We start from the raw sequence: 14,414 nt of genomic DNA on the forward strand, positions 1-14,414 counted from the left end.
GTAGGCTTCTACTTGTTCATTAATGTTTTCCTGTGTTTCCCTAAGTGTGTTCATGTCTTTCTTGAAGTCCTCCAGCATCATGATCAAATATGATTTTGAACCTAGATCTTGCTTTTCTGGTGTGTTTGGATATTCCATGTTTGTTTTGGTGGGAGAATTGGGCTCCGATGATGGCATGTAGTCTTGGTTTCTGTTGCTTGGGGTCCTGCGCTTGCCTCTCGCCATCAGATTATCTCTAGTGCTACTTTGTTCTGCTATTTCTGACAGTGGCTAGACTGTCCTATAAGCCTGTATGTCAGGAGTGCTGTAGACCTGTTTTCCTCTCTTTCAGTCAGTTATGGGGACAGTGTGTTCTGCTTTCGGGCGTGTAGTTTTTCCTCTCTACAGGTCTTCAGCTGTTCCTGTGGGCCTGTGTCTTGAGTTCACCAGGCAGCTTTCTTGCAGCAGAAAATTTGGTCTTACCTGTGGTCCCGAGGCTCAGGTTCGCTCGTGGGGTTCTGCCCAGGGGCTCTCTGCAGTGGCAGCAACCAGGAAGACCTGTGCCGCCCCTTCCGGGAGCTTCAGTGCACCAGGGTTCCAGATGGTCTTTGGCTTTTTCCTCTGGCGTCCGAGATGTGTGTGCAGGGAGCAGTCTCTTCTGGTTTCCCAGGCTTGTCTGCCTCTCTGAAGGTTTAGCTCTCCCTCCCATGGGATTTGGGTGCAGAGAACTGTTTATCCGGTCTGTTTCTTTCAGGTTTCTGCGGTGTCTCAGGCAGGTGTCCTGCCGCTCCTGGGCCCTCCCCCACGGGAGCCCAGAGGCCTTATACAGTTTCCTCTTGGGCCAGGGATGTGGGCAGGGGTGAGCAGTGTTGGTGGTCTCTTCCGCTCTGCAGCCTCAGGAGTGCCCACCTGACCAGGCGGTTGGGTCTCTCTCTCACCGGGTCTGGGAGCAGAGAGCTGCTTCCTCCACTGGTGCTCTTACTCGGCTATTCATTGTTACCTATGAGGTTGGAGCCCAGGGTCAGTCAATGTATAGTCTTTGAGTAATAGCTTAGTCCTGGAAGCTCTGGTTGATTGGCATTGTTATTCATATGGGGTCTCAATCCCCTTCAAGCTCTTTCCGTCCTTTCTAAGATTCCTTCAACGGGGGTCCTGTTCTCAGTTCAGTGGTTTGCTGCTGGCATTCGCCTATGTATTTGCTGTATTCTGGCTGTGTTTCTCAGGAGAGATCTACATCTGGCTCCTGTCGGCCTGAACTTCTTTGCTTCATCTGTCTTATCTAATTGGGTGGCTGTATATGTATGGGCAACATGTGGGGCAGGCTCTGAATGGGTGTTCCTTCTGCCTCTGTTTTAAACTTTGTCTCCCTATTCCCTCCAAAGGGAATTCTTGTTCCCCTTTTAAAGAAGGAGTGAAGTATTCGCATTTTAGTCATCCTTCTGAGTTTCATGGGAATACACAGTTCTAAATGACATGTCTCCATCAAATATTTCCCTTCAGAGATCTGAGAACCCTGCAGAAGAGGAGAAGAAAGAGTGTTAGAGTCATACAGGATGGAGAACACCAAAAGAATAAGGCTCAATAAAGCTATTGACCAAAGCTCATATGAACTCACAGACTCCCATGCTATTCAAGCTACTCTTCCTGTACAAATGGACATCTTAGCAAGTCTGTCTTTATAACATTATTATGTGTATTTTCCTTCATGATTTTGATATTTTCCATTAGACTGAGAAGTGCATCCATTACCAGACCACAAAGGCTTACCTCTCTGCTTTCTCTAGAAGTTAGTTTTTGAGGCAGGGTATTTCTTTGGAGACCTGGCTGTCCCAGAACTCTATATGGAGACTAAGCTAGCCACAAACTCAGAAAGATATCTGATCTTGGCTCTCAGGTTCTTGGATTAAAAGTATGCACCATCACAAGAAACTTTTCTAGAAGGTTTATGGTTCAATTTTACATTTGGATCTATTGGAGTTACAGACAGTTGTTAGCTGCCATGTGCATGCTGGGAATTGAACCCAGGACCTCTGGAAGAGCAGCCAGTGCTGCCAACTCTTCAGCCATCTCTGCGACCCCTATATTGACAATTCTTGGGCATTTTCAGTTATGTATGATGTTTATTTTTACATCTCTGAGGATCATATCCTAGCTCTGGTCCATGTCAGTAAAGTGCTCAGCCACTGATTCCAACTGGCAGATTCCATTGGGAACTTTGGGAACATTGTAGAAAAAAAAGCATCCAAGTCTATGTGTCTTACTAGGAAGGATTCTTGGGAGTACTGACCACCTTTTAACAATACTGTCAACTCTTGCAAAGGGTTCTTGCAAGCTACAGATCATAGGCCATCATTGTAGAATGTCAGGAGAAGGACTTAAGCAGAAACTTGAAGCAGAAACAATGGAGGACAAATCCGTTCTGAAACAGAGTTGGGGGCCAGCTTCCATCTTGTAAGTTGGTGGATGTGGCTGAGACAGCAGTTTACAGAGGGCCACAAACCTTTGGGATTGAGCTCTAAAATGATCTGAGAAAGACAATTCCCATGCAAGAACACGGACATTATGTGGCTGAGGGCTGGTACAAGTGTGTATGTGTACTTGCATTTCACACAGGGAGCACACAGGGTAGCATGGAAGAAGGCAACATGGCTAGGGTTTAAGGTGGGCCTGGGTGTGCAGAGCTAAGTTTAGGTGTAGGGATAGAGATGTCATTCAAGTGTAAGGACTCAGATTGCAAAGCTGAGGTGTTGTCTGTACCCAGACATCCCTTGGAGCAGTGGAATGGGACACACCTATGTAACTGTGTCTAAGTGTGTACCTGAGGAATGGGAAGGGACCTAGAAACATTTAGGGAAAGTCCTGTGTGAAGAGGGGACAGTAAAGGGACCCCCAGGAAATGACCTCACTTCCTTCACTATGACCCAACAAAGCAAAATCCTGATGACCAGGCAGCCAACTGCTTACACACAGCCCAGCAGGCTCACTTGTCCAAGAGCTTAGAGAGAGCAGGATGTTCTCTTGTTGTCCTTGGACTACTGAAGGCTCAGGCCTGAGGAAAGATAAAAATGAAGGTCAGGTAGGGACCTTGAAATTCATGATTCTTTCTTGCCTACACTGTCTCTGGCCATTTGCCCAGAAGGATACAGACTTGACCCAGGACAACCAGGGCCAGGACTACGCAAACGAGGTAACCTCTCTGAACTCTTAGAGGTTTTACTAGTTTTGCTCAGGGTGTTACTATTGAAGAAGACTTGTAATGATAATAACCAATGAGAATGTTTTAGAAACCTGTGCTTGTCTGAACCATCCATCATGATGTCTCCTCAGGGTGAGCATGAGTGTGCCCCAAAGGTCGTGACGGAGCCCTGTAGAGAGTCCCGCATCAGTGCAGACATGGTGGAAAATCTGGTGAATCGACTGGTGTCATCTCTGCAGGATGGGGACCCCTCCTTTGTCCCTGCCTTCCTGTACACTTACCAACAGTTCACCACCACACAGCATGCGCTGGATCTGCTGTTGAAGAGGTGAGTGCCAACCTCGGAGACCAGAGGTCTCAAGCCCTCTTGTGTGTTCTGAGAAGCACTCTGTCTACTCCTTGACTAGAGTATTGTCAGGCCGCAGCAGCATCAATTCAAAAAATGCTTCTCCCAGACTTAGCCCAAAGGGGTTTGCTGGCCAAGCTGAGACTAATGAATGTAGCTGTCCTCTGTGCCTTACTGAAGCTCTTTATCTTTTGCCCACTATTTCTGAGGCCTTGGTGGAAGCACTCTTCCCATTTGTAAAGAATGTTCCAGAATTCCTATAGAAATACCCAATATAGATGTGTCCAGATTAGAGACCTATGGAGGGAAATCTGAGAGACCTGTGATCACTGAGACGTCAGAATAGAGATGTGTTCCCCCACTGCACAAGCATCTTTGAAGCACCTACTGTATGTAGCTGAACTAATAATTCTGAGAGCAGACAGAACTTCCACATTCTGAATTTTGATTCTTATCTAGGTAGCCACCTGCCCGTGATGTCTTTTAGGTGGGGACCTGGGATTTTACAGGTGACATGAGTTCTGGTCTCCTCTAGGTTTGCCTACTTCTACCTGGATTGTGAAGAGGATAAACACATAAAGAGGCAAGTGGGCTTTGTAGAAAGAGGAAGGATTTGGGTCTCCGGTGTGGGGCATTTGGGTTCCTAGGGTAAGGATGGCCAATGTTTTGGTCTGGTTCTTCTCCTGGGTTCTAGTACCATAACGTGGTCCAAGCAGTGCCTGCGGGATGAGAATTGCATGGGCATGGTTCTTCCCAGTGGTGAGATGGGGAAGCCAGGGGCCTCAAGTGCTGCTGTGAGACTCTACGCACATACCAGCTCATGCCAGGAGGCTTGTTCAGCTGTTCTCCACTAGAGGTTGACAGTGAGGTGTGTGAGGTTCCTTGCTCACTAGGACCTCACAGCTCTGCCCACCGTTCTCATCTGCATAGGGCTGGATCTCTTCCTTGCAGTCCTTCCTGTAGGCAGAAGCCATGGGAGGGTTGTAGAAGGAAAGGCCTGCTCATAGCCTGTTGTGCATCCCCTCTCCCCAGCACTCTCTGTTGCTTCCTGGACACATGGATAGACCAATACCCTGAGGAGTTTAGTCAGACCATTCTGAAAAAGTTGAAGACCTACTTGACTGTGAACATGCCCTCCTCCGATCTGAATGTCCGTGTCCATATGCTCCTCAAGGAGTTGCGGCAAGAGTCCAATGAGTCAGAGGGAAAAGGTGAAGACTCAGGTAGGTGTTTGAGACCCTGTGTGTGAGGTTCTGTACTTGCTGTGCTGTGGCTGACGGGCTCCTGTTTGCAGAAGCTGTCACTTGACCCTGATCTGGGCACAGGACCTTTTGTAGGACAGAGTTGAGATCCCCAGCAGACATGGTCTCCTCTGTCTTTGGAAAGGCTGAGAGGAAGTCTCATCTTGGGGATCTTGTCTCTTGCAGTTTCACTGCCCGTTACCTTTCTCTACAAGACTGAATCGGCTGCAGATTTGTCTTCATCTGTAGAAGTGAGGAGCTACACCTCTGGAGATTTAGAGATGGAAGCGTGGTTTCCGTCAGGGAACGTGCAGCCAGAACCAGCTTATCTGCAAGAGACAGAGACCCTAGAATCCACCATAAAGGTCATCTCTTGGGACTAGATGGGACAGCAGCAGCCCAGCCAGCATACGGGCTAGCAGCTGTGGAACCTGTGTCTCACCGTGTCAGCCGACACAATGTCCTTCTTGCATCTTCTCCCCTTCTCGACCTTGTCCTATCTCCTTAGAGAATGACCCTGTCATTATCACCTGAGGGGTCTCTTATATCTGCTCTGCAGACAGCACCTGTCTGACGTACTGGCAGAACCATTCCCCGATTTCAATATAGCAACTTCCCTTACCCCACAGCCAGCCTTCACCTCCCCCTGAGAAATGGCCTTTTTACTTCTGTGGTTCTTTTTTTGTTGTTTTTATTTTAAGTATTTGTTTTAATAAATTGTTAGTACTCCTTTTTTGTTGATTACTTGTGGTTATGGTGTCCACTCAGCAGGCTTGTACTGGGCATAAACAGTCTACCAAGGAGACCACACTGCTCCTGTGAGAGGTTCCATGGAGAGAGACCATCTTGGAGGATGGGAGGTGAAAGTGACTGCTTAGACAGAGATCAGGTCTGTGCCTGAGAGTGGTGCTAGACATACAGGTCGTTGGGGCTGACTGCACTTTGCTGGGGTCCTAAGGCTAAGGTCATGTGCTGAGGTCAGACTGACCAGGTGCCCTTGAAAGTGGTTTCTGTTTTCGTTTCAGGCTCCTGAAACTGAGTAGCCACGCTATGTCAGGGTCTGAAGGGGGCGTGTCATGCTACACTGTTTACACCATTTTGATTTTCTTGAAGGAATGGTTAACTTCCACGGTGCTGGATCATGTAGGCTTATATTTTTCAGAACTTTACTAAGTGTACGTAAATGCTTTAACTTCCCTTCTGGCTCACCACTCGCCAGAAGCAGTGGAAAGGGAAGGTTAATGGGGCAAAAAGGGATGTAGATCTAGTTAGAAATAGTTCTTTGGGGGCGAATCTGATCTATGTGGCCCGAATATCAGTAGTTTAGTTCCCATAAGTCAGCAGTGGTAACTCAGACCTCTGACAAACACCATTCACGAATCAGCAATGGCAGCTCAATCCAGAAGAAACAGAGGCTCTCCCAATCGACCAGAGTTCATGGAAGCAGCAGGAAGCTGCCAGAATATCACCTGAAGTTCTTTGGTGCATTTTTATGAAGCCATGACAAATGACGATCCATCAAGTAGGTGAGGTGAACCAGTGCCACAGCTTCAGCATCCAAGTCCGGCATCAGGAAACCCCAACGAATCAGTACCACACAGCATCATCCCCTGTCTGTTGAGTTAATATTTGTACACTTTCCAAAAGTCATGGTTCTCTCAAGCATCCACTCTAGGAAAAACATCACACAGTCTTTTTGCAGGCAGCTTCCAGAAATAATATGAGTCAGTTCTCTGCAAAATATCCTGCCATGAGTCTGCTTCAGCAAACACATCCTCTCATAAGACAGTTTCCAGAAAAGCATCACATGACACAACTGAGGCTTTAAAGTGTCAGGAGCCATCTAGGATAGGCAAAGGCTAGCAGGTGGCCTACCTGGAGGTGGCCCACCAATTTTGCATGGTCTGTGATGAGTGAGCTCTATGAGGCAAGGTCCAAAAAGACTTCATCTCAGGATTGCTCCTTGCAGCTGATGTCTTTCCTGTCATCATTAAAATTAATATAATAACCCATGGGCATCAGCCCAAACTATTGAGCAGATTTCCTGTGGATTCAACATGAAGATGAACTTTTATGAATTAAGGCTGTTCAGGTGATTTAATTATTCTATAGAATTTCTGATTTGATTCAAATAGGTTTAGAAATAAAGTATTAAGGGATGGTTTTAGTTGTTGTGCTAGAAAGATGTAATAAAATCAGAATCAAGAATAGAATGTGCCCATTCCTCATAATAGTAAGCCAAAGCTGCATAATAAAATACAATGCGCTTTAGTAATTACAGTAAAAAGAGAAACAGACTTGGGACACATTCGTGTTCAAGGAAAAGTGTTTTCGTCCAAGGATGAAGCTATAGGTGTACACTATGATAAGCAAGGCGTGTGAAAATTTCTGTGAACACATAATGAACATAATAGGATGAAACACTGCCTTGAATTTAATGTCAACATCCCTCTGTAACGCCCACTTTATATAACATTTTACCTCTGATGTAATTTTCTAAGAACTTTTGTATAGGAGGGTGTAAAAAGGCCAAATACAAGAAATAAGGTTGGTGGCATGGGGGTCTCTGCTCCATCCATCCATCCTCCATCCATCCATCCAAATCTATGTTTGCTTATATGTACCTATGAAGGTATGTATGTACGTATGTAGGTATGTATGCATGGAAGCATGCGTGAACACTTGTGGAGTTGATGAGACAGGTGGCTCCACCTGGCCAGACTGTGTGTATGGATATGTGTCTGTGCACATTTGCCTGTGTAAGGGATTTCAATTTTTTTCTTTGTAACATTTTATCTATAAGGTAATTCTTTTTTACATAGAGAACTCTTTTGTCTAAAATCTAGAGAAAACTGAAAGTGACAAAAGATGGTGTATCATTTTCTGTTTCATTCAGTGTATGTGTTTTCTATGTAACGCTTTCTTTTCTGGTTCACAAAGAGTTAACCACCCAGGTCAGTGAGGGGCTCCTGGCTGCCTGGCCAGAGAAGGGAGCATTAGTAATGAATCCTTTACCTAATTCTCCTCTTTACCCACTTTCAGCAACAAGCTTCAGTAGGTCCAGAGGCCCAGAGCTTCTGGCTTGAGTAACTTAAAGTCAAGATAGGTAAAATTAGAGAAAGCCACCATAATCTCTCATAAAACCAAGACTTAACCCTTGCTGATGCTTTCCCCTTCAGTTTCCTTCAAGATAGAACCAGAGCGCTGAGCTGGCCTCCAGTACTAAGGAAACAAGAAATTTTACTTGAAGGCAATGCCAAGGTTTTATTTATATTTCTTCCTGTGTTTCTGGATATGACCTGGAAACCAGCTAACTGTTCTCAGCATGTTCTTGTCTCTCCACAAGACAATAACATTGATGACCACCACCAGTTGCTGTCCAACATGTGCAATCTTGGGCAGCTAAGGTGCTGGTCTATCTAGTGGGGCCAATCAGGTTGTGCAGGACCTCTTAGTGGTCACAGATCTGCTCACTACAGCTTTTTAGGAACAAAGGGGACTCTGCTCATCAGTCTCCATGAGATTATTCTTGGTTAAAAGTCAGACAAGTCTTAGCTCTCTAGAAGCTCTCTAGAAGCCAGCCTCTGCACTTCAGAGAGTCCGCATTATGGCATGGGAGTTTAGCTTCAAGAAGGGATGTGAAGGGTGAGATTTGCTGAAGTAGCCCTGTTGTGCAGGAAGTCAGCTGAGAGACCCCCTTCCTGACTCAGGTAGAGTTAAGCTTTCTGGTGATACAGGAAGTGAGCATGTGTCAGTCTAACAGCAGGAGATGAACTAGTAGTAGCAGTGGACTGGCTGTCACAACATAACAAAGAAAATACAACATGCTGAAGATACTTGTGTATCCATATATGAACAGCAATGGAAAGTGCCCTCACAGGTCACAGATTAATTAGATTTGGAAAACAGTGAGCCACCACGTGGTCTCATTAGAGGTAATGAGAGAATCCCTCGTCATACGTGAATTATGGATAAAATCTGCCTCTATATCGTTATGCATGAATGAGCTACAACTGAAATTAGAATTGGTATCAGTAAGATGTACAAAAGAGTATACTGAAAATATACACAGTGAAAATCAACATTTCACAAAGAATTTGGGGAAATGAAAATAAAGAGATCCTGTGTTAGACAGTTCATGGACTGAAAGACACAAGAGCGTGTACAGTTGTCAGTGTTGCTCAAGTTGGCCTCATGATTGCTGTCAGCAGGGACTTGTCAGCAGCAAAGGAAGGAAAATCATCTTGGCTCTCAGCTTCAGAGGTTTAGTTCACCAGGGCAAGAAGGGCAAGAAGAGTGAGGAGGTCTGGGAGGGCAGAGAGGGCAAGGTGCAGTTGGGCAGTTCACACCCCCCACGGAGTCAGGAAGCAGAAGCGAATCGGGGAACTTGGCTGACTTTCATCTGTGCTTCTGTCCAGACCAATGGGATAGTGCTCTGCACACCCAGTGTGGACATTCCCTCAGCAGGAAATCCTCCTCGGAAACTCCACCACAGCACACACAGTCAGGTGCATCTCACCAAGCTCTGGGTTTTCTGAATGCACTCAGGTCTACAGCCAACATTGAACGTGAGTGCAGAACAATGGGAAGGGCAGAAGAAAGCAGAGGAGGGCAGCGCGTTGGGCGGGCAGAGCAGCTCCAGGCTTTGCAGCTTGTTAGACATTGGTCTGGAAACGTTTGCCTGGGATGATGACGGCTGGAAATGCATCTCAACCAGCATACACAGACTTCTGTGTTTTAGGGACAAAGTAATTGTACTGGGGTAGAATAGGCTTGGAGCTCATGAGGATTCCAATGGGATCTGTGCCGGTTTCACGGCTTTACTCAAGTATTTATATATTACAACCAGAAGAGCAGTAGCCCAGTGAATTAAGGATGAAGGGTGGAGAAACTTGGCACATAGTATAGATAGACTAGGTCCAGACCAACAGGACTAGAGCCTGATGTGGAGGTCACATTTTGCGGTGGATTCCAAACAGGGCACAGATGTATCCTGCTACAAGAGGATGGACACGTGCTTCAGAGCTGAAGAGTTTGTTTCTCTCCCATAGAGTTGTCCGAGGTGGAGAGTTTAGGACAGCTAGACAGTCTTACTGTGGCCTCCTGCTACTAGCTTCAACCTGGTCCCATTCAGTCTTGCTGCCTGCCTCCTATCTATCTGGCATAGAACACACAGAAAAGATTTTATGCTTTAGTGTCTTTTCCTAGCGAGCCAGGTTCAAACTCCATAACTCTGAACCTGCTCAGCCTGGAGCTCTACAAGGATCCAGGAACCACGGGCAGCCATCCCAATTGGCCTCCTCCTTCCCAGGGCCAGTTCTTCTGGTGCTGTCATTGACTGTCTGGTCTCTCTGATTCCTGTGACCAGGCCCGGGACTTGCAGACTCTGCTCAGATATCTTCTTAAGAGATGCTCAGAGGGGAGGCCATAATTGTCACTCAGGAGGTGGGAGGCTGTATCTGGCAGGGTGTGTATCCTAGAAACAGAAGTGGCATGATAGTGACCTGGAGTCACATCAGAGTGAGATGTAGATGGAGGAGGATGAGAACACAGGTCTCAGGTGTCCAGACAGCTCAGATGTTGGGGTTCAGAATGGATAGTTCTTCAGAGAATAAGGTCAGCAGAAAAGAGAGTAGGTGACTGGGAGGCAAGGAGAGGGAGATCGCGCTTGGAGCATTCTCAGACGCCTATGCTGGTGCGAGGTCTCTCAAAGCAGTATTTTTACACTGTAAGGAAATGGATTTGCCAGGGAAATGAAGGGCTTATGAAATTAATCTTATACCATGACCCAGACTTAATAGAAGAAAATAAAAGTCATGAGAACATGAACTTCCTGCTCAGGAGAGGTGAGGTCCAGAAGCAGGCAGAGTGCTTTTGCCAGTGTTTTCTGAGGCTGAGCTTGGTCTCCCCAGTGCTTGAGACAACATCTCTTGTTACTGAATCTCAAATCAGTAGGCTCCGTCCAGCTACTGGGCACATGGTGTGGTGGGGCATGAATTAAAGTAAGCTTAGGGAACGCAGAGAGGTTTTTCTGATCCTGCACTGCCCTGAAGTCCCCTCTAGGCCACACGAAGTGCTATCCAAAATCTGCTCTCATAGGAGTATGAGTAGACTTTGAAGAAAGAATCTGATGCTGCTAGAATTCCCTGGTCACCCATGAGGTTTTGTGACTTTGGGGGATGTAACACTAAGTCCGGTTGGACAGCGGTCCTGAGCATGCGTGTGGAGGTATACCTGCAAACTCCTGGGTCTATCACTGTTTTGGTTATCAAAGCCCTAATGAGTGAGTAATCCTGTGTGATCAGTGGAGGGATACTTGATGCTTACCTTAATCTCTCCATTTGTTCTGGACCTGTGGTTTACTGAAAAAGAAAGAAAGAGAGAGAGAGAGAGAGAGAGAGAGAGAGAGAGAGAGAGAAGGAAGAAGGAAGGAAGGAAGGAAGGAAGAAGGAAGGAAGGAAGGAAGGAAGGAAGGAAGGAAGGAAGGAAGGAAGGAAGGAAGAAAAAGCTAGGTTGGATAGGGAAAAGGGGAAAGTCAAGTGGGTACCTGGCCTCCAGCACTCCAGCATAAGGTAGACCTGAATTTTAAAGAGTTAGGCAATACATCTGTAGCCTCCTTTTCTTCCCTTGTTGGGAACCAGGGCAGCACAGGCGGCTCCAGACACCTCACAGGATACAGAGACTCCAGACAGCTCTAAGGCAGCCTTCATGAGCAATGTCATCAGAGTGCAGGGCCAATTTACACTTGGGAATATTTGTGCGAATGACAGGAAAAGAGGGCAGATTAGGAGACCTGGGAGTCAAGGATGATGTGTGGTATGAGGCAGAATGGCTGCCTTCCATGGTTGCCTTATGGCAAGAGAAGCCAGAAAATACTGGCTCTGACTTCATCCAGTATGATGGTTCCTGGGTCTCTGTGCTCAACATAGTTGGGCCAGGGGTCCACCCACCTTACTGTGGTGAGCAGTAGCTTAATACTCGTGCTTCAACTGGGTCTTCTTCCTTCCATTTCTCTTTTCTTTTTTTTTTTTTTTGTTCTTTTTTTCGGAGCTGGGGACCGAACCCAGGGCCTTGTGCTTCCTAGGCAAGCGCTCTACCACTGAGCTAAATCCCCAACACTCTTTCCAGAACTTTTATCATGAAGGGGTGTTGAATTTTGTCAAATGCTTTCTCAGCATCTAATGAAATGATCACGTGGTTTTGTTCTTTCAGTTTGTTTATATAATGGATCACGTTGATGGTTTTCCGTATATTAAACCATCCCTGCATGCCTGGGATGAAGCCTACTTGATCATGGTGGATGATTGTTTTGATGTGCTCTTGGATTCGGTTTGCCAGAATTTTATTGAGTATTTTTGCGTCGATATTCATAAGGGAAATTGGTCTGAAGTTCTCTTTCTTTGTTGGGTCTTTGTGTGGTTTAGGTATAAGAGTAATTGTGGCTTCATAGAAGGAATTCGGGAGTGCTCCATCTGTTTCAATTTTGTGGAATAGTTTGGATAATATTGGTATGAGGTCTTCTATGAAGGTTTGATAGAATTCTGCACTAAACCCATCTGGACCTGGGCTCTTTTTGGTTGGGAGACCTTTAATGACTGCTTCTATTTCCTTAGGAGTTATGGGGTTGTTTAACTGGTTTATCTGTTCCTGATTTAACTTCGGTACCTGATATTTGTCTAGGAAATTGTCCATTTCCTGTAGATTTTCAAGTTTTGTTGAATATAGGCTTTTATAGTAAGATCTGATGATTTTTTGAATTTCCTCTGAATCTGTAGTTATGTCTCCCTTTTCATTTCTGATTTTGTTAATTTGGACACACTCTCTGGGTCCTCTCGTTAGTCTGGCTAAGGGTTTATCTATCTTGTTGATTTTCTCAAAGAACCAACTTTTGGTTCTGTTGATTCTTTCTATGGTCCTTTTTGTTTCTACTTGGTTGATTTCAGCTCTGAGTTTGATTATTTCCTGCCTTCTACTCCTCCTGGGTGTATTTGCTTCTTTTTGCTCTAGAGCTTTTAGGTGTGCTGTCAAGCTGCTGACGTATGCTCTTTCCTGTTTCTTTCTGCAGGCACACAGCGCTATGAGTTTTCCTCTTAGCACAGCTTTCATTGTGTCCCATAAGTTTGGGTATGTTGTACCTTCATTTTCATTAAATTCTAAAAAGTTTTTAATTTCTTTCTTTATTTCTTCCTTGACTAGGTTATCATTGAGTAGAGCATTGTTCAATTTCCACGTATATGTGGGCATTCTTCCCTTATTGTTATTGAAGACCAGTTTTAGGCCGTGGTGGTCTGATAGCACGCATGGGATTATTTCTATCTTTCTGTACCTGTTGAGGCCCGTTTTTTGACCAACTATATGGTCAATTTTGGAGAAAGTACCATGAGGAGCTGAGAAGAAGGTATATCCTTTTGCTTTAGGATAGAATGTTCTATAAATATCTGTTAAGTCCATTTGGCTCATGACTTCTCTTAGTCTGTCTACGTCTCTGTGTAATTTCTGTTTCCATGATCTGTCCATTGATGAGAGTGGGGTGTTTAAATCTCCCACTATTATTGTGTGAGGTGCAATGTGTGTTTTGAGCTTTAGTAAGGTTTCTTTTACGTATGTAGGTGCCCTTGTATTTGGGGCATAGATATTTAGGATTGAGAGTTCATCTTGGTGGATTTTTCCTTTGATGAATATGAAGTGTCCTTCCTTATCTTTTTTGATGACTTTTAATTGAAAATTGATTTTATTTGATATTAGAATGGCTACTCCAGCTTGCTTCTTCTGACCATTTGCTTGGAAAGTTGTTTTCCAGCCTTTCACTCTGAGGTAGTGTCTGTCTTTGTGTCTGAGGTGTGTTTCCTGTAGGCAGCAGAATGCAGGGTCCTCATTGCGTATCCAGTTTGTTAATCTATGTCTTTTTATTGGGGAGTTGAGGTCATTGATGTTGAGAGATATTAAGGAATAGTGATTATTGCTTCCTGTTATATTCATATTTGGATGTGAGGTTATGTTTGTGTGCTTTCATTCTCTTTGTTTTGTTGCCAAGACGATTAGTTTCTTGCTTCTTCTAGGGTATAGCTTGCCTCCTTATGTTGGGCTTTACCCTTTATTATCCTTTGTAGTGCTGGATTTGTAGAAAGATATTGTGTAAATTTGGTTTTGTCATGGAATATCTTGGTTTCTCCATCTATGTTAATTGAGAGTTTTGCAGGATACAGTAACCTGGGCTGGCACTTGTGTTCTCTTAGGGTCTGTATGACATCTGTCCAGGATCTTCTGGCCTTCATAGTTTCCGGCGAAAAGTCTGGTGTGATTCTGATAGGTCTGCCTTTATATGTTACTTGACCTTTTTCTCTTACTGCTTTTAATATTCTTTCTTTATTTTGTGCGTTTGGTGTTTTGACTATTATGTGACGGGAGGTGTTTCTTTTCTGGTTCAATCTATTTGGAGTTCTGTAGGCTTCTTGTATGCCTATGGGTATCTCTTTTTTTAGGTTAGGGAAGTTTTCTTCTATGATTTTGTTGAAGATATTTACTGGTCCTTTGAGCTGGGAGTCTTCACTCTCTTCTATACCTATTATCCTTAGGTTTGATCTTCTCATTGAGTCCTGGATTTCCTGTATGTTTTGGACCAGTAGCTTTTTCTGCTTTACATTATCTTTGA

At 44.9% G+C, this 14,414-nt stretch overlaps 1 protein-coding gene across 2 annotated transcripts; it reads left to right on the top strand.

Annotated features, from left to right (window-relative positions):
• Positions 1–2,905: 2,905 nt before the first annotated feature.
• LOC120097863 (ral guanine nucleotide dissociation stimulator-like) lies at positions 2,906–5,494 on the top strand. 2 transcript variants are annotated; one of them, XM_063276955.1, is made up of 5 exons: positions 2,906–3,055; positions 3,307–3,503; positions 4,057–4,104; positions 4,554–4,744; positions 4,949–5,494. In XM_063276955.1, exons 1-5 carry the CDS (start codon positions 2,990–2,992, stop codon positions 5,143–5,145), a joined length of 699 nt encoding a protein of 232 aa, XP_063133025.1. In that variant the 5' UTR covers positions 2,906–2,989; the 3' UTR covers positions 5,146–5,494. The 2 variants fall into 2 exon arrangements, with proteins under 2 accessions (XP_063133025.1, XP_038952305.1); XM_039096377.2 differs by having other exon boundaries at positions 2,990–3,166.
• The last annotated feature ends 8,920 nt before the right edge of the window (positions 5,495–14,414 follow it).

The sequence above is a fragment of the Rattus norvegicus genome, chromosome 17 (assembly GCF_036323735.1).
Source record: "Rattus norvegicus strain BN/NHsdMcwi chromosome 17, GRCr8, whole genome shotgun sequence".
Taxonomy (NCBI): Eukaryota; Metazoa; Chordata; class Mammalia; order Rodentia; family Muridae; genus Rattus; species Rattus norvegicus.